We start from the raw sequence: 19281 nt of genomic DNA on the forward strand, positions 1-19281 counted from the left end.
GACATGTATCCAGTGCAACTTTCACTTGACTATTAAAACCAAGATAGAGCCAGCCTGGGATTTAACCCCCAAAGAATAAGCAAACAGAGAAGTCAGAAAGATGTAAATATACCACAGTTTCAAACAGAGGGACCATTCAAATACCTTAGCTCTGAAATTGTCTAATATAAGAAAAACAAAATTAAAAAATGTTTTGTGGCCTCAAATGTTTTGATTTGTGACCTCAACACAATTCAAGAGGTTATCCAAACAGCAAGCACAAGCAAGCACAAAGAGGAAGAAAGCTGTGGTCAAACAGGATGGCCTGGGGATGAAAATCACGGCTATCAGTTCGTGAGCTGCACAGAAGCAGTGATGGTCCATCGGATACTGAAAACATTAATTATGGTGTAGAAAATGCACTCAAGACTATCATGTATGCTTCCTAAGTAAACTATATGTCTTGTGTTAATATAAGAAATGATTAATCCAAAACAATAGCTCTATAATGAATTAATCATAGGCAGAAAGGACTGGCAGTAAGCTCCAAAGCACATTAAATACCGAGAGATAATTCTCAACCATCGTTTTAAATATGGTTGCAAAATTGATTACAGAATAAGTGTATTATCTTAAAACAATGCCCTCTATTATTAAGAAGGAAATGGGTTTTATGTCCCCACTAACTATACCAGCCTGTGAAAGATAAAAGAAATTTCCGTGAATAAAGTTTAGTACAAGAACATCTTCAAAAAGCTTTAAGCAACCACTGATACATGTAGAATTTGATTAATTTTCAGAACATAGGCTTTCTTTATTTGCTTGACATCAATTCTTACATCTAGCGGTAAGTGAGGGTTGAGTAAACCATCAATACAACCTTCGTGGAATTCAAACTACTTTGGTTAAATATACCCTAAATTACTATCACATACTTGTAATAATTAAGAAAAACAAACAAACCATCATTGCCACTGCCATTGACCCTATAGCACCCTTCGGCATAACGTTCCTAACACAGTGGCAGGGCTTTGCACAGAGTAGGCGTCTAATATTTATCTTAACACATTGAGCAGTATAAGAACAGAGGAAAGGAAAGCCATTTGTAACTGATTTTATTTATAGATCTTTGGAATCTCTTTTGTTATCAGGCATCCTTATGTTTAATAATAGTGTTTGGTCAGTTCCTGTACTGAAACTAAGACTTAAATCCAAGAGAATTTCCTTGTAATTTTGAATTAGCAATCAAATAAGCTTGTTTGAAGAAGCAATGCTATTTCAAGAAAAAGATAGATTTTCAGGGAAGACAGTGGAAAATAAATACAGTATCAGGAGACTTTGAATGCCTAACATGCTCAGCCATTTTGCTAAATGGATGAATGAATTATTAAACCTATTGCATTTTTCTCAACCTTTGAACCCTAATATATCTTTTGAATGACTCAGAAAAGGCATATTGTTGTACAAATAGGTCTGAAGTAGGCTGGGTGTGAGATCTGTCATTTAAAATGTTTTAAGAATCCAAATATATATTTTCATGATAAAAAAGGTTTAAAATACACATGTGGTGTATTTTTTAGGCATTAGAACAAAAATTATTTAGTTTCAAAAATTTAGTATTAAAAATGGATGAGAATCTAAAATGTTTCGTATTAAAATACTGAGGACTCACTTGCCAGATAAATATCACTCCCAGTTTCTTCTGTCACTCCCACAACAGTAATCAAATAGACTGTTTAAAAAATGTGTATGTCTTCTAGTCAGGCCACCCTTCATATTATAGACTTCTAGGAGTCGGAGTAAAAAATGGGGGAAGAACGCGGCTTCTACTAATTGTCATATCATAGTATATAGCAAAGTGGATAAGAGCATGGTCTCTGAAGTCAGATACCAGCTACCTCTAATTAGCTGTGTGACCTTAGGCAAGTTACTTAATCTCTCTGTGCCTCAATTTCCTCATCTCCAAATTTGGGATTACTACTTTTGTACCTACTTCATGAGATTGCTGTGAGGATTGAAAGAATTTATTTACTAAATTCAATATAAGTATTTACTATTATTATTAACAGTATAGGTGTAGAACATCCCATTTTAATAGTAATTTAGTTGGACAGCTAGTTGTTGATATCTTGTAGAATGAAAATTTAGTTCCATTCCCAACTGATGTATGAAAGTCAGAATAATTTTCAATGATTGACCACCAGGGCTGATGTTGGATTATCTTGATAGCCTCATTTTACTATTATGACATACATATACAATATTAATCATCCCCATTAACTGTACTTTAATACATTATGACCTATTTCAAATGTATTTGCATGTGTGTGTGTGTCATTACATATTGTTACATATTATTGAAGCTCCCTCACTTATCCTTCCAAGATCGCATGGAGTAGTACTTAGAAGTACACACTGAAGATTATGGAACCAAACTGCCTGGATGTGAGTCCAAAATATACTATTTCCTAGCTGTGTGACTTTGGGAAAGTTACTTCACCTTTCCATATTCAGTTTCCCCATTTGGAAATAATTATCCACCACCACCACCCCAAATGGGAATAATTGAAATACCTATCCCATGGGGTTTTGAGAGAATTACATGAATTAATATTTGTTAAGTACTTGGAGCACCATAACATTGCCTGGTACATTGTAAATGCCAGTAAGCATTTGTCATTAAATAAATCACATCCACTCCATCACAGAATGTGGGACTCCTATTCTCAATTTTATGTTTAACATTCCTTGCTTTTCTTTGTGTATTTGACATGCCCATGCTCTTCAGCCAAAGACCACCAGGTACACACCTGTGTTTGAACAAGTTGGGTTTATTACTTTTTGCAGCAAGGGAGAGCCCACACCCTGGGCAAAAGGGGCATCTCAGTACGAGTGTCAGAAAGCACTTATATTAGGATTTGGGCTTCAGTTAAGTAATTATTTTAGGGGGCTTTAAATAAGTGGGCTTTGCTGTGGATTGAATGCTGTAAGGAAGCAAGAGTAATTCTATAACCAGGTATCTTAAAAAACCTTATTTGGAAGTAGGAAAGACTAGAGAGAGTCTCAGGCTGTAATTGATAAAGAAGCAGAACTCACTCATATTAGCTGGGAGATGGGAATATTTGATATTTTGGCTGTTCCCACGGTGACCTTATTTTTAGTTAGACAAATGAAGTAGTCTTATTTTTGTCTTACTCCGTCATAGCCTAACTGAAAAGATCAGGTCAGTTCCCAGACAACGGTGGCCACTCTCCTCTTTTCCAGACTTATGTATTTATCCCAAAACATGATGATAATGCTTGCTTTTTAAACCTTTATATGAATAGTATCATTTAGTACAGGAGTCCCCAACCCCCAGGCTGTGGACCAGTTTCCGTGGAAACTGGTCCCTGGTGCCAAAAATGTTGGGGACTGCTGATTTAGTATATATTCTTCTTTGGCTTGCTTTCTTCACTCTTTGATACATATTTGTGGGTTTCATCATATCAATGATTGTACTGTAGTTATTTATTTCCACCTCTGTATAGCATTGTATTGACACCGTAGTACTGACACCATAATTTAGTATCCATTCCCTTTTTGTTGGATACCTGAGTTATTCCTAGATATTTGCAGTTATAAACAATGCTACAGTGACAATTCTTATAAATATCTCCTGAGGTAAATGTCTGATGTCTGATAGCTTTTTCCAAACTATATATCTGGGAGTATGCCTGTCTTCAAACATACTAGAAAATTCCAAGTTATTTTCCAAAATGGGTAAAACAACTTGAATTTCTACCAGCAGTGTTTAACTGCTCTGGCTGCTTCGCATCTTCTCCAGCACTTGGTATTGTCAAACATCTAAGTTTTTTGATAAACTAGTGGATATAAAATGTCATTTCAGATGTTATTTTTTTATTAAGTCTGATAATCTTTGACTTTTAGTGGTTTATACTCTTGCATTCATTTCCTCCATCTTATTTTATTCTCCTTGTTACATTTTTTCTGTTTTATTGTTTCTTCTTTCTTGCCTTGTTTTGAATTTATTGCAACGGTTTTGTTATTGTTACATTGTTTCCCTTAGTTTGGAAGTTACACATTCTTATCCTATTTATATAAAGAGATTACCTTAAAATATTAAGGTCCAGACCTAACTGAATACAATCTATAATTAATATATTTACCTTGCTAAGGGCTTTAAACTGCTTTACCTCTGATTACCTTTCACCAACTTACATATTATGTAGTCTTGTATTTTAGTTCTATATTGCTGTTTATAACTGTCTGTATTAGTTTTCTATCACTACCATAACAAATTACCAAAAACTTAACATTTTATCTTATAGTTTTGTAGGTCGAAAGTCTGACATGGTTCTCACCTGGCTAAAATCAGGGGCTTAGCAGAGCTGCATTCCTTTCTAGAAGCTCTAGAGAAGCATCTGTTTTCTTGCCCATTCGGCTTGTTGGCAGAATTCAGTTTCTTGCAGTTGGAAAAGTAAGATCTCCATTTCCTTGCTAGTTAGGGACTGTCCCCAGCTTCTAGAGGGCACATTCCTTGGCCTTTACCCCTCTCCTCCAAAGCCAGAAATGGCAAATCAAGTACCTCTCATGCTTTGAATCTCTCCTCCTTCTTCTTCCATCTCACCTTTCTGACCAGCTGGGAAAGGTTTTCTGCTTTTTAGGACTCATGTGGTTAGATTAAGCCAATTTAGATAATCCAGGATAGTTTCCGCATCTCAGGGTTTGAACCCTGAATCACAGCTGCAAAGTCCTTTCTCCCATTAAGATAACATATTCACAAATTCAGAGGATTAAAGCATGGGATCTTTGGGGGACCATTATTCTGCCTACCACACTCCCCTATTAAATCATCATAATTATGCTTTTACAGTCAACGTTTACTTTTACTCACATTTAATATTTTCTTTGGCCACCATTCCATCTGGCGTCTTAGACCGTGCTTCTCTGTTCACTTTCCTTTGTATGAGAAATAAATCCTTTAGATATTTCCTTAATGATGGTTTGTTATAGTTTAACTCTCATTTTCTGTCTGAAAATGCCTTCCTTTGTCCCTGGTAATTAAAGAACTCTGGATATGCAAGTACTATGACCTGGGATCAGTACTGCCTCAAGGGAGAGGCCAGCTTTAGGACTCTGGTACCATACCAGATTCATACTGTGGATCTGGGGAATCATTTGAGGATTTTCCTTTCTTGTGATCCTAGCTATAAAATTGAAAGGTTTTATTTTTAAAATAACATATAGGCTTCTGCTTCCAGGAAGATAGAAAAGATGTAATTTTTCCTAATTCTCTTACTAAATTAAAAAAAAATCCTGAACACTATATAGTAAACAGACCGTTAAGATGACTCTGAAAGTCGGAGAGGGAGGCAGGCAAGCTAGAGATTTTAAGACTCAAGAAATGACAAGACACTGAGTTCCCTTGGTTTTCCTTTTGCCTCCCACATCTCAGACTTGGAGTGAGAGAAGACAACCACTCAGAAACGCCAGTGGGAGCAGATTTTAAAAGACCCTAACACATGCTTATTCAGGCAATGTTTTAATTTGCTTCTAACACAATATGAAAATTAAAATATATTCTGTACCTATAAAAAAATTAGACTTATAAGGAGAAAAAACACAAATTGGTAGAGTGGATTAAAAAGTGTGACCCAACTATACACATTCAACAAGAAGCTCACTTCGAATATAGCAATATCCCAGGTTGAAAGTAAATAATGAAAAACGATAAATCATGAAAATATTATTCAAAGAGAAGCAGGAGTGGCTATATTAATATCTGATAAATTAGACATCAGAGCAAAGAAAATTACCAGAAACAGAGAAGGACATTATATAATGATAAAGGGTCAATTCGCCAAGAAGATAATGAAATCTTAAATGTATATGCACTAAACAACATACTATAAAATATGTGAACAAAAACTGATAGAACTGAAAGGAGAAATACACAAATCCACAATTAAAGTTGGAGATGACAACATTCTACTCCCCAAACAAAAATCAGCAAGGATACAGAAGAACTCAACAACATCAACCAACAGAATTTATTAAGCATTTGTAGAACACTCCAACAACAGAATACGTCTTCTTTTCAGGTATCTTATGAAACATATACTAAGATAGACCATACCCTGATCCATAAAACAAAGTTCAGCAAATTTCAAAGAATTTAAATCATACACAGTGTGTTCTCTGAGCACAATTGGAACCAAATTAGAATTCTATCACAGAAAGATAACAGTCTGCAAACACTTGGAAATGAAACAACCCATTTCTAAATAAGCCATGTGTGAAAGAGGAATTCTCAAAGAAAATCAAAATACTTGAACTGAATTAAATGAAAATATAACATATAAAAATCTGTGAGACACAGCTAAACAGTGCTGAAAAAGAAATTTATAACACTAAATGCTTACATTAGAAGAGGATAAGACACAAATCAATGATCTAACTCCCACTTCAAGAACCAAGAAAAAAGAGAGCAAAATAAGATGAAAGCCAGCAAAAGGAAGAAAATAATAAAAATAAGAACAGAAATCAGTGAAATTGAAAACATAAACAATAGAGAAAATCAGTGAAACAAAGAGGTGGTTCTTTGAACAGACTATTAACGTTGAAAACTCTAGCAAGACTGCTAAAGTAAAAAAGGGAGAAGACACAAATCACCAACATCAGGAATAAAACAGAGGGTATCACTATTGACCTTACAGACAGCAAAAGAATAACAGAGGAATACCACAGACAGCTTTATAAACATATATTTGACAACTTAGACTAAATTGAAGGAATTTTAAAAATCAAAATAAAAAACTATGAACTACTGTAACTCACTCAATGTGAAACAGATCATTTCTATCCAGAAAATAGGAAAAGAGGGAACAAAGACCAAGATATTAGAACGAAAAGAAAACTACAGACCAAAATCTCTCATAAATACAGATACAGAAATCCTTAACAAAAATATTAGCAATTAGAATTCAGTAATACATTATAAGAATAATGTATTATTCTTATAATATAAGAATGTATATAATTCTTATTCTATATTCTTATAATACATTATTCTATATTCTTATAATACATTATAAGAATGTATATATAGGACCAAGTACAGTTTATTCAGGGATGCATGGCTGGTTCAATATTGGAAAATCAGTTAATATAATCCACCATATTAACAGGCTAAAGAAAAAAAAAATCACATGATAACATCCAACAATGGAGAAAAAGCATCTGACAGAATTCAACACCTATTCATAATAAAAACTCTCAGAAAAATAAGAATGGAGAGAAACATCCTCAACTTGGTACAGATCATCTACAAAAACCTACAGGTAACATCATGCTTAATGGCGAAAGACTGAATTCTTTGCCTCTAACATTAGGAGCAAAGTGGCTGTAGGCAATCCTTGTAGCTTCATCACTCCATCTTCTCCATTATTGCAGTGTCTTCTTTTCTGTGTGTCTTCACATAGCCTTCTTATAAGGACACCAGTCATTGGATTTAGGACTCACTTGAATCCAGTAGGACCTCATTAGCTAATTACATTTGCAATGACCCTATATCCAAATAAGGTCATGTTCTGAGTTTTTAGTAGACATGAATTTGAGTGGGGGGAGGCACTATTCAACCCAGTACATGTACCCTGGCTGTATCAATGTCAATATTCTGATTGTGGTATTATACTATAGTTTTGTGAGATCTGACTCTTGGGGGGAACTGGGTAAAGGGTATATGGGATCTCTGTGAGGTTACAATTTCATGTGAATCTATAATTATCTCAGAATAAAACATTTAATTCAAAAAATTGTATATTCACTGTTCTTAGGGATTATACAGTGAGTATATTTTCAGAATACCTCATTGGCCACATTACTGGAAACAGATGGATTTAAGTTTACCTCCTATAATGAATTTTTTTCCATCGTAATACTCTAAATATACAAATACAAAAGTATTTCAGACCTACCTACAAAAATGTACCAGTTTTATTTTTTTGTTTGTTTTATTAAGTCCTGAGAAGTTCAGACATTCTTTTATGACCTTGTGAAGCGTACAAAGTACATATAATTGAAAACCCTTTAAGTCGTATGAGAACAATAAAAGGTCTCCTTTATTTTCAAGAGATCAACAATAAGTCAAAAAAATCTAATATCTACTTCCTTGGAACTTGTACTGGATGAACAATTTCTTTATAATTTCTAGTAAAATTATATAAGAATAATCACTGGGCCATTTTAGAAAATTTAGTTCTCAATATTTGAGAACAAGGGATCAGCAATAAACACTACATTATGTAATACAAAACTATGGGAATTATATCCCACAGATTAAACTAGAACCCAGTAAGATCTCCTGGGTCTGTTCTTTACTTCATTATTTAATCACACTGATTCCAAATAAATCTTGGGCAATTGCCAAAACAAAAAGACCACTTTTGAGGAGTTCAACTAGTATCTGTGATTTACATTAATCAGCATATACTGTTTACAAGCACAGAGTTGACTCTATTGAACCTGTGCTCTCACTACCCAAGGCCCTCTCTTTTTCTGGCTGTAGTTTGGTCCTGGTACCTCCACTGGTCAGTCTGTGCTATGGGCATGAGGTTTGAAGTGGTAGCCTCACATTTGCCAACTCTTTGTATGCCAGGGAAGGTCTAAGATAGAACCCCACCAGTTAGATCAATAATTGTGTGACTCATATTTGTAAAACTGGCCGAGAACATTTATTTACAGTGTTTTTTTAAATAAAAAATTGAAAATGCAAAAAAAAAAGAATTAGCATATACTGGATAAGAAAACCTATAATGAAAATCACCAAAGGAATAGAATCATACAGAAAATATTCTCCCCCTGTGTTTCTTTGATTAATGAAAGATAGATAGATAGATAGATAGAAAGTTATCTGTAAAATTGAGGCTATTGTCGACTGAAAAAAAATGTACAATGTTGAGAGTTGTGAGTTAAGTTTATTTGGGGCAAAATGAGGACTATGGCTCAAGAGATAGCATTTCAGATAGTTCTCAGAAACTGCTCCAAAGAGGTGTGGGGGAAGGTCAGTATATATGTGATTTTGGTGAAGGGGGTGGAGTACATGCAATCAAGCACACGTTTTTGCAGAAGGTTGCTGCTAGTCACGAGGAGCAGACATCACCATGAAGGATTTTAGTGCCATTTCAGATATGGGGACATGCAAGAATTAGGCTCATAAAATCTTCTCCTGAAAATATCTATCTGAAGGCCTGTTTTGCCAGTTTTTCCCAGAGCACAGGGTGCCTCCTTCCTGGTCTCCACCCTGCACTCCTTTCAGGGTATGTTGAAGGTCAGCAGTCACAGCAGCTTACGGTTTAATCCTTGTAGAATCAGATAGCAAGTGCCACTTTTTAGTTGGTCTATTTTTCAAGGACCGTATTATCTCAATGTTGATTTGCTCAGCTTAGCAGAAGATCTTAAGAGTATTTTGCTTCAATCAATACTTCCTTAAGCCTTTATTCATCACATTTCTCTTTTAATAGCTCAAGGAGAATTTGTGACTGATTATTCTATTTGATTTATTCAAAATACACCAAGAGCTAAAATTAAGCTTTAGAAAAATGGGCAGGAATTAATGTTTGTACCGTTTTCCTTAATAAAAACTGTATTTTCCTCCTACAGTTTTCAACCTTATATATAAAATATATTTCTTCAGGCTGTAATCATAGTTCTCACAATTGCATGCTCAGTAGACTTCCCTTTATAGTAACTGTAATTTCCAAAACTATATAGTAACACTAAAGACTAAAGTTACTTTTAGTTAATTGAAAGGAAAAAAATGGAGACTTTTCGGGTAATTATACATATAACCACTAATTTAAATGATAGTCTGAAGGATTCAACAAGTGAAGGAATTACTTATGTTAATTTGCAGTTATAGGAGTTTTTATTCATACTGTAGACTTATATTAGTCAAGATTCTCTGGAGAAACAGAACCAATAGTATATATACAGATATGTAAGAGGAGATTTATTATAGGAATCAGCTCCTGGCATCCTGGGAGTGGGCCACTGGTATAATTCCCAGTTTCCCAGAACCAGGAACTCTGATGTCCAGGGGGGAGGAGAAGATGGATATCCCAACTCAGGAAGGGAAGGAATGTACCCTTCCTTCACCTTTTTGTTCTATTCAGGCCTCAGTGGATTGGATGATGCCTCACCCACAGTGGTGAGGGCAATCTGCTTTACTTAGTCTACTGATTCAAATGCTAATCGCTGCCAGAAACACACTCACAGAAACACCCAGAAACAGTGCTTTACCAGCTATGTGGGCATCCCTTAGCCCAGGCAAGTTAACACATGAAATTAACCATCACAAGACTCTTACACCTGTAACAATATTAAAAACAAATCGTTTTATGTGAGATATATATCACTGATGTCATTTTTTTATATTCAGAGAAATGAAACATTTATTCCTGTATTTTCTGTCATCAGTGTGCCAAGCACTTTCACTGTTGGAAAGCAATCCAATTAATCATTTTTGGCTTTGCCTAATGTTATGATAGAAATTAGCAACAATTCTGATAAACTTAAGTGAGAATGCACTTGGTGCTCATGCTAAGCAAATTAGGGATGGCCAGTCATTTATTTTCACTGCAGTGTGTGTGTGTGTGTGTGTGTGTGTGTGTGTGTGTTCCGGGGTGGGGTGGGGGGGCTGGAGAGTGGGAGGGGATGAAAATAAGTACTGCTAGGAAGAAAAAATAAGAAACAAAATCTATAGAATATTTTTCAGAACTGAAAAGCTGTGGCAGAAAGAGGAGTTAATATATTAGTCTTTAGGTAGCATTTATGATTGTGTGTGCAGAAAGTTGAGGGATATACAAGTACCTACAGTTTGCTTTAGTGTTTATACTACAAGCAGATATATTTAGTACTTTTATTTAAAAGTTAGGATAATATAGTTGAAAATATTTTATTTTCTCTATGAGCTTCTATATGCAATCCCATGCAATTGGAATTTGATAGTCCTTTACATAAAGAGAATAAGAATTAGCTAAGACCTCTTATTATTTCAGGCTTCTGTGCCACATGCATGGGCATTTCAAAGCATCAGAGAGTAACAGGGGCTAGCTTTTATTAAAGGAAATGTGTGTCTTAGGACATTTACTTCTCAAAAATTTTATGACAGTAGTAAACTTGATTCTCTTCTGATGTCCATAAAGTTTTAAGTATCATTCTTACTTAGTCATTTTTAACCAGAACTGTGGACACCTTCTGACGTTAACTATCAAATATATGTGCTGTACAAGATAGCCAAACTGCAGTCATCATAGTAGAAGAGAAGCAAGGGCTAGCAGTATTTATACACAGTTTGTTGGTCAACTCATGAACATATGTGGACAATTATAAATTTGTCCCCTTAGCAATTCTGAGCTTTGGATCACATATGCAAATAGTATATTCTTTTAAGTTCTGGAAAGTATCTGGTGAGTCATGCAGTTGGAGATAGAGATGCCTCATTTGGTGGCCTGAGCTCTTCCTTCATCAGATCCATCAGTTACCTTTCTGCAGACCAAAAGGGAAGGGGAACTGCTCTGCCAGAGCCACTCAGTGGAGATTTTTTCCATATACGTTATAGCTGTAGTTCCCCTCCTACTCTGTTCAGTCCTCTAAATTCTACTTTTTTAGAACCTAACTATAAAATTTTAGAAATAAAATTAACTGTAAGGATTATTTTACTGACTAGGAAAGTTAGACTCAGCATTATTAATTGCATGACTAATTAGTGGTGAAGCTGGTGATCAAACAATCTGCAAGACTTCTAGCCCAGTTTCCTTTGACTATACGACATTGCCTCTTTTCCCCCCACTCCTTCTCCTTTTATTCTCAGGATGGAGCTGAGAAGCATTCGAGTAATGTCTTGGTGGCACTTCTTTAAGCATTTTCCTTCACCATAGACAAAACTGCTCTGAAAAATCATATTATTGACCATAACAATCTGTTTAATTCTTAAGGAACCTCTGTTTTTCTCCAAACAGCCTCAAAACCAGTGGACTTGAAATCATGCGCTGGCCCTACCCCTAATACGACACAGCTGTGCCACATTCCCTGTCCTATTGAATGTGAGGTTTCACCTTGGACAGCTTGGGGACCTTGTACTTACGAAAATTGTAATGACCAGCAAGGCAAAAAAGGTATGTAATACTAAAATGGCATGCTTAAAACTCCCATCAATTGGGTCAAACCATGAATTATTAACAAATGCTGCTCTGTGTTCCTGTGATCATTCATTTGCAGTATTTTCCAGAATGGCTAAAGAGTATTGATCTTTAGCACAAAAGAATTATAAACCTATTCTGGTGATGATACCAGAAGATTAAAACTGCGGAACGTAGGCAAGATGCTTGTTAATTTAGACAACAGATGGAGAGCATCTGAGGCAGTTGGTGCAGTGGTTAAGATGAGCTGCGGTGTCAGGCTGACCTGGATTGCAAAACCTAGTCTGTCCTCTATTGTTTAAATAAGTTAATTAACTTATTTAAATCTTTGTTCCCTTATCTGTAAAAGGGATGTAATATGATCTGGCACCCAAGTTTTCTTTAAAGATTCAATGAATTAAACATAAAGCAGTTATTTCATTGCCTGACCTGTAGCTAGTGCCTAATAAACAGAACTACTTATTACTTTGAATGTAAACAAACAAATAATGAATATTGCTTTTATGATGCAAGCAATATATCTAAAAGGAATAGAATAAATGCAATTGTTTACTACATGTTCAGCATGGTAGAGTAATTTTCACATGATCTAGTAATTGAAAACATTTTTCTACTTTGTTTCAAAGGACAGTTTTCTAGTGATTCTAATATATTCACATAGCAGTAGACAGACTTATTAATTTTGTTATACATTGTCAGAAAGGGCAGCACTTAGGTGTTATTAAAGCACAGAGCAGGACTTTGAATACTCCTTGTTAGAGCCCAGATGGTTTATATCCGGAATTCAAATTTCTGGGGATTCTAAATTCAACTAAGTCTTCAAGAGACAATTTCCTGAAACCATCCAACTTCTCAGAGGTTCCTTTTCAGATTTAACCAGGTGATCCTGTTGAGGAATTCAAAGTAATAGCACTTTTGTCTGGTCATGAATATTTCTGAATAGCTTGAGATTTTATTGTGTCTTTGAACATTTTACAACTACAGACTTTCCAAATCAACCAATCACCTCTCTCTGTCTCTCTTTCTCTTTCTCTCTCTCCAGCCCATTCTTGCTTTACTTTTACTGTAGTAAGCTGACACCAAAAGTCCCTCTTTGGCCATTCTGTTTATTCATTCATTTATTCATTTAATAAGTTATTAATGAGCTCATATTAAACTAGAGTTTGAGGATACACTAGTGATTAAAGCAGATATGAATTCTACCCTCTACCCTCATCCAGCTTTCACTTGGAGTTTCATTCAGCCTTCTGAAATATTCAACGCATGATGGTAACAGTAAATATTTTCCTTCCCCAACAATTCAGGTTTTAAACTGAGGAAACGGCGCATTACCAATGAGCCCACTGGAGGCTCTGGGGGCGCTGGGAACTGCCCTCACTTACTGGAAGCCATTCCCTGTGAGGAGCCATCCTGCTATGACTGGAAAGCAGTGAGGCTAGGAGACTGCGAACCAGATAATGGAAGGGAGTGTGGTCCAGGCACTCAAATTCAAGAGGTTGTGTGCATCAACAGTGATGGTGAGAAAGATTATCTATCCTGCTTTTATGGATGTCTGTTTGACCCTGGAGATACGGTTTTCCTTATGTTAAAATCTCATGTCTTCTCACATCATAGCTGGTTCCATTTACAAACACAGAAATAGCTGCCCCTTCCTCCCCTCCCTCCCTCCCTCCCTCCTTTCCTCCCTTCCTTCCTCCCTTCCTTCCTGATGGTGGCTGTGGAGAGGGTCTTGAACAATCATAAGGTATTCTTTACTTTGAAAACAGGTAACATAGAATAAGAAACCATCATCAAGGCAATGTGTAAAATTGACAAATTTTAAAATAACAAGGAAAGGTAACATTTTTCTAAGAGTTTTTTTTTCCTATTTGCCATGGAAAGTGATATGTAAATAAAGAAGGGTTGTAAGCATTGGTTGACTTGCCTTTAGAAGCCTTCATCTCCCACCCTGATACTGTGTCCTAGTAATGTATTTTAATTTCCACACTTCCAAGCCACGAGGCCTATTGCAGCCTAGAGTTCCTGAATCAACCTTCTGAGCTCTAGGGCCTCCCTTCCAGGAGTGTCATAGAGCCACTGGGACGGGGATTTTCCACAAAGTTCTTTCCTTGAACTCTAGGAATTACCTTGGACTTTTACGACTGATTTTTGTTGGATAAAATATCCTGTCTTGCTGTTAGCCCTGACTTAAGCTCTTTACATTCTTTCCAAGAGTGCTGCTACTGTTTCAGGGAGATTCCCCCTTATTGTTCAGCAATGCCTGAATCACACTTGGGAAACAAAGAACTCCCCCAGACGTAGTGTAAAACCTCTGGCTAAGAGCATCTTCAAGGTTCTTCCAACTCTGGAATCCTGAGACTCTGCACATCAGAGCAGCATGAGCACCACACCCCGGGGTCCCATGGTTGACAGTTGATGCTGTTTACAGCATATGCAGGAACATTCTGGTGCCCCCTCAGGGGCACTGGAACATCTGGTAACTGTCGTCATTCCTTCCATCCTATTTTCTTCCAGCAAGCAGAATTGTTACCTCCTGTGACTCAATCACTGCTCAGTAGAGAAAGATACTCTCTGGGGTAAGAGACTGACAGACACTGCTAGTACTGAGAAATTAGCCTTTCAACTTTGAAACCTACAGTGTTGTCTTTGTCCAGGGTCCAAGGTAGTCATGCAGGACAGCATCAGGTAAAATCTGAACCAGCACTTGAAGTTGGAAGGTGATGAGGGGATTATTGCCCCAGATATTTTGCGATGAATGCCGCCTTTTTCTCTGTAGATATAATTAGCTATGATACATCCTCTCTTTAGCTTTTACTCAGTTCTACTCTAAAGGGAAAGAAAAGGAGATTAACATCTAGGAAAAAGAGAGCAAATGGAATGCATTCTGTTGTGCTTAAAATCCTAATATGAATTAAAAGGCACTCTATATTACTATCTGAGTTGCTGTAGAAACAGTAAGGGTCACATTTATTTTAGTATCGTTAGTGACTTCCATAATGATACTGCTTCTTGATTCCTTTTCCTCAATTTAAATAATTTTTCTTATCCTCCTATAGACCTAGGGAGGAACTGGGATCCCAGATATTATAAAAAGTATATTTGCATGGGCTAGGTTGAAAAAATCTCTTAAGATGAAAAGTTAATTGTGCGTGGAACCTCTGCCTAAATATTATAAAATGAAAAATCAGATCTCACGTATTGCAGTGGTCTTCCTGGATGTTTGTGCAAATTGAATATATTTGAAATCTACTAGGGGAGGTGGCTATTTTAAAAACAACAGTGGTTAATTTTAATTCTGTCAGCTAAAAAATATTTTGTAGCACATATAATCACTTCCTAAATTGTCTTCTGGAACATTAAAGAACAAGAAGAAGAATGAGTTAGATACGTCTAGTTATGTTGGAAAGTAATGTATGTTGTAACCTAAAAGGCAAATTGAAACTCAGTATACATAAGCTGGTTTCACTTTGTCCACCTAACAAACAGAATGAATTTTAAAAGGTAAGAAATGTGTTGTTAATATTCAGTTTGTTATTATTGTTCATTATCAGGACATCTCCTCCGTCATTACATTTTACTCCCTGACATATATTAGTTGTCATGCAATTCAGTGTTTTAACTGCCTCAACTACAGGAATGTATAAAATCAAGAAAATGTTTTATTATAAATCCTAGAGGCTGTTCAAATTTATATATAACTGAAACATAATTGTGCTGTGAGAATCAGTGCAAAAGCTGGAGACCTGTAAATACTACTCCAGTATTATCATGTGGTCACCTGGTAAGTGTTTAGCAGCTGCACCAAATGTCGTTTTGTAATTAAATCGAGCCCAGGGAATTAAAGTTGATTAGTTGTACAGACTCTACCTCTAAGCCTGGCTGTGGCTATAGATTTTGTTTTATAATTAAGTTAAAGCTCAGCTAGGGAAGTGAAGAATTAGAGCCTGTGAATCTAGCAAATAATAGAAAGACTGTTTTTTCTCCCACCTTCCTCACAAATTTCACCACTTTGTTAATGATCTCAAAGCATTTAAAGTCTCTTCTTTTCTGAAGTGTTCTTTATCCAGGCTTCCGAGATCATTAGGATTTGCTGCTGCTGTTATTGTCCATTTTTCCATTGTCTTCTAAGGAACGGGGTTGACAGAGGGTTGAGAGAGCACCGAGGAGGAGTTTTATGTAGATTGTCTGACAGAGGGGTGTAACAAAAATGCAAGGTGAACGAGAACTCAGAAGACAATTAGACTGTCCAGGAAGAGAGAAACATTTTATGTGTAATAGAAAAAAATATTACTCATAATTTAAAGATTGTCAGAAAAGCAATCCCAGACCTATGGGTACAAACACAGGAACTACTCTAAAGGTCTGGTGGTAATGGGTCAGGGTGCCGAGTGGAATCCTAGCGAATGTTGAACCTATGAGAAAACCCAAAATCTGCTGTCTTTCAGTTTTTGCAAAATTTGTTTGTGTTTTATTTTAAGGTGTAAATTGGTGAGGCAAGAGTATTTTGTTTCCCAAATTGGTTGGTTAGAGACAGAAGAAAGCAAGGCTATTAGGCTGAAAGTCAAAACATAATCTATAATATTATTGATTACTTAAGGATACTGTAAACCAAGTATTGTTTCCATATTTCCCTCCCCTCTGTTGAAAAAAGATAAATGATACCATCTATATTTCATTACCATGTGTTCTATTCTAGATATCAGAGTATTGACACCTTTCTGTGTGAATTTCAAAACCACAGTTTTGTTATTTTGTTTTTGGTATTTGTAAAGGAGTGTCAGATTCCTGTCTTATCTATGGACTTAATTACAATCTATGGAGGCAAGTCCCAGAAAGCTGCATTTTTATGAAGCTTTCTGGATAGTTCTGATACACAATGAAGTTTGTGAACCACTGTACTAAAATGACAAAAGGATTGTTTTGGTGGAACCTAAGACCTGACTCTGTTACCCAAAGATTCCCAGCACCAAAGCATACTGGCTGGATTTGGGTAATGCTGAAGAAGACCTATGATTAAGAACACTAAGAGAGTAATACTGAAGCAAACCTTTAAAGTAAAATTTTCTGCCTTTTTTGGGGGGGAACCATTTCTGTATAGCATCGGAAGTACCAAAAGAACTGACTGTGAAAGATGGTTGAAGATGAACTTAATATCCCAGGCACTGGCTTGTCATGTGACTGCTTAGTCTTTCTGAATTTTTACCACCAATTTCTTCCTACTGGAATGAGATATGTATCCACATATGAGTAGATGGAAGGGAAGACTTGAATGCTATTTCTTTCCCAAGTAGTTTATGTTGTACTCTTCTTTCCCCAGGTATTCAGTATTAAGAGGAATGTAAGGGCATACCTGATATCTTGAGGTAAATCAGGAATAAGCTCCTAAAAACAAAAATGGAAAATTTTTGTCTCTGGAAAACAGGACTCAATATGGGGAGAAATGGGGCGAGGTACTGCTCTGCTCTATTTTAAGCCTTGTAGTACAATTTGTATACAATTTACAAATTATATAAATGCTGAATTAATTTGTCCAATATATATTTATTAAAGAGTAACAGTTTGGAGGGGGATAGAGATATGTGGAATAAAGAGTACAGGGTAAGGAGCAAATCATTCCAGGAATAGAAAGAGAGAAATTACAAAGCTTATAGTTGAAACTCATATTTTGTCTGGTTGAGAATGTTCATAAGCCCTCCTAGAAGCATAGGCCATGTCAAGGATTAGGATGCCCACAGTTTATTAAAGATGTGCTCCCAGGGGAAGCCAGTAAGAGAAGGGGAAATAAAGAAGCAAAATAGTGAAAGGAGAGTGTGTCTTGGGTTCCCAAGACCACCCCCAGGTTCTTTAATTAACTAGGGGAACTTAAAAACTCAGCATATGGTCATACCCACAGCTATGATTCATTTCATCAAAAGAGTACAAAGCAAAATTAGCAAGAGAAAAAGGCACATGGGGCAAAGTCCAGAGAAAACCAGGCACAAGCTTCCAAGAGTCCTCTCCCAGCAGAGTCAAATTGGATATGCATCATTTTTCCACCAGTGAATTGTGACATGTGTGAAGTGTTGTCTACCAGGGAAACTCACCTGAGCCTAGGAGTCCAGGGTTTATATTGGTTCAGCCATGCAGTCACGCTCTGCCTAGCACATACCAAAATTCCAGACTCCCAGAAGGAAAGCAGGTGTTCAATATAAGCCATGTTGTTTGTATGAATACTTTAAGCCCACTGAGCAACACTTATCATTTAGAGAATGTGGAGCCCTCCAGAAATTCAAGGTCCCAGATGCAAGCCAAAGGCCAACCTAGTGAGCAAGAGTGTCTAAGGATAACAGTCTCAGGCCTGCTAAGTTAACTCTTTTCTGCAGGGAACACCAAAGTTGCAGTCTCAGTCTAATTAGGTGAGACACTCTGGAGGGTAAATTAAACCCCAAAGCTTCTAGCTTTAGAAGTAAAGGAGCTGGGATTTTATACTCTCACACCAGTCACCACTGGCCCACAGATGCTGGCTGGGAGGAGGAAGGTGGATCCAAGAAACTTCGAGCTCTCTATATTGGCCAGACCACCCTAGTGCCCAAGGCCATTCAGCTAAAGGTCAAGAATGAGATATTAGCAGCAGAATCTGATAGATGGGTGCAAAGATCCAGTAAAAGGAGTCTTCAGGGATCCAAGCTGGACAAGAACACTGTACAGGAGGGAGATCCAAATACGGTGGGAAGGAGTATAAATGTGTGTATACTAAAGCAAACCTAAAACCTGGTAACAGTGTCTTCTATACTACAGAGGAATCCCCGTGAGGATATAGTTTCCAGTTTAGGGAAACACTTCGGGACAATTTTGGTTGACAAATCTGCAGTACTGTCTACATTGCCTGGATAATAAGAGAAGACCTGAGTTCTGCAAAATAAGAGAATTTTTAAGTTACTTCTGGTAGTATGGGGAGAGAGGTAAGCAGTTTGGGAATGATAAAAGAGAATGAAAGATAGTTCTAGGAGGAGAAGTGAGAGTAAGGATCTTAAGGAAGAAAGAGAAAAAGTTTGAGGACGGCCACAGATAACTGGAAATACCCTTTGGTATGAAATAGGTGATTTGGTCTCATGGGTTTGAT

General features: G+C 36.5%; 1 protein-coding gene across 1 annotated transcript in view; it reads left to right on the forward strand.

Annotated features, from left to right (window-relative positions):
- THSD7A (thrombospondin type 1 domain containing 7A) overlaps nucleotides 1–19281 on the forward strand; it is a 460784-nt gene that overhangs the window by 269168 nt on the left and 172335 nt on the right. The window contains exons 5-6 of the mRNA XM_082472820.1: nucleotides 12000–12155; nucleotides 13484–13696. Of these exons, the coding sequence (XP_082328946.1) occupies nucleotides 12000–12155; nucleotides 13484–13696 (369 nt within the window). The remainder of the gene's footprint in view (nucleotides 1–11999; nucleotides 12156–13483; nucleotides 13697–19281) is intronic.

Source organism: Balaenoptera physalus (genome assembly GCF_965194825.1).
Source record: "Balaenoptera physalus genome assembly, chromosome: 8".
NCBI lineage: Eukaryota > Metazoa > Chordata > Mammalia > Artiodactyla > Balaenopteridae > Balaenoptera > Balaenoptera physalus.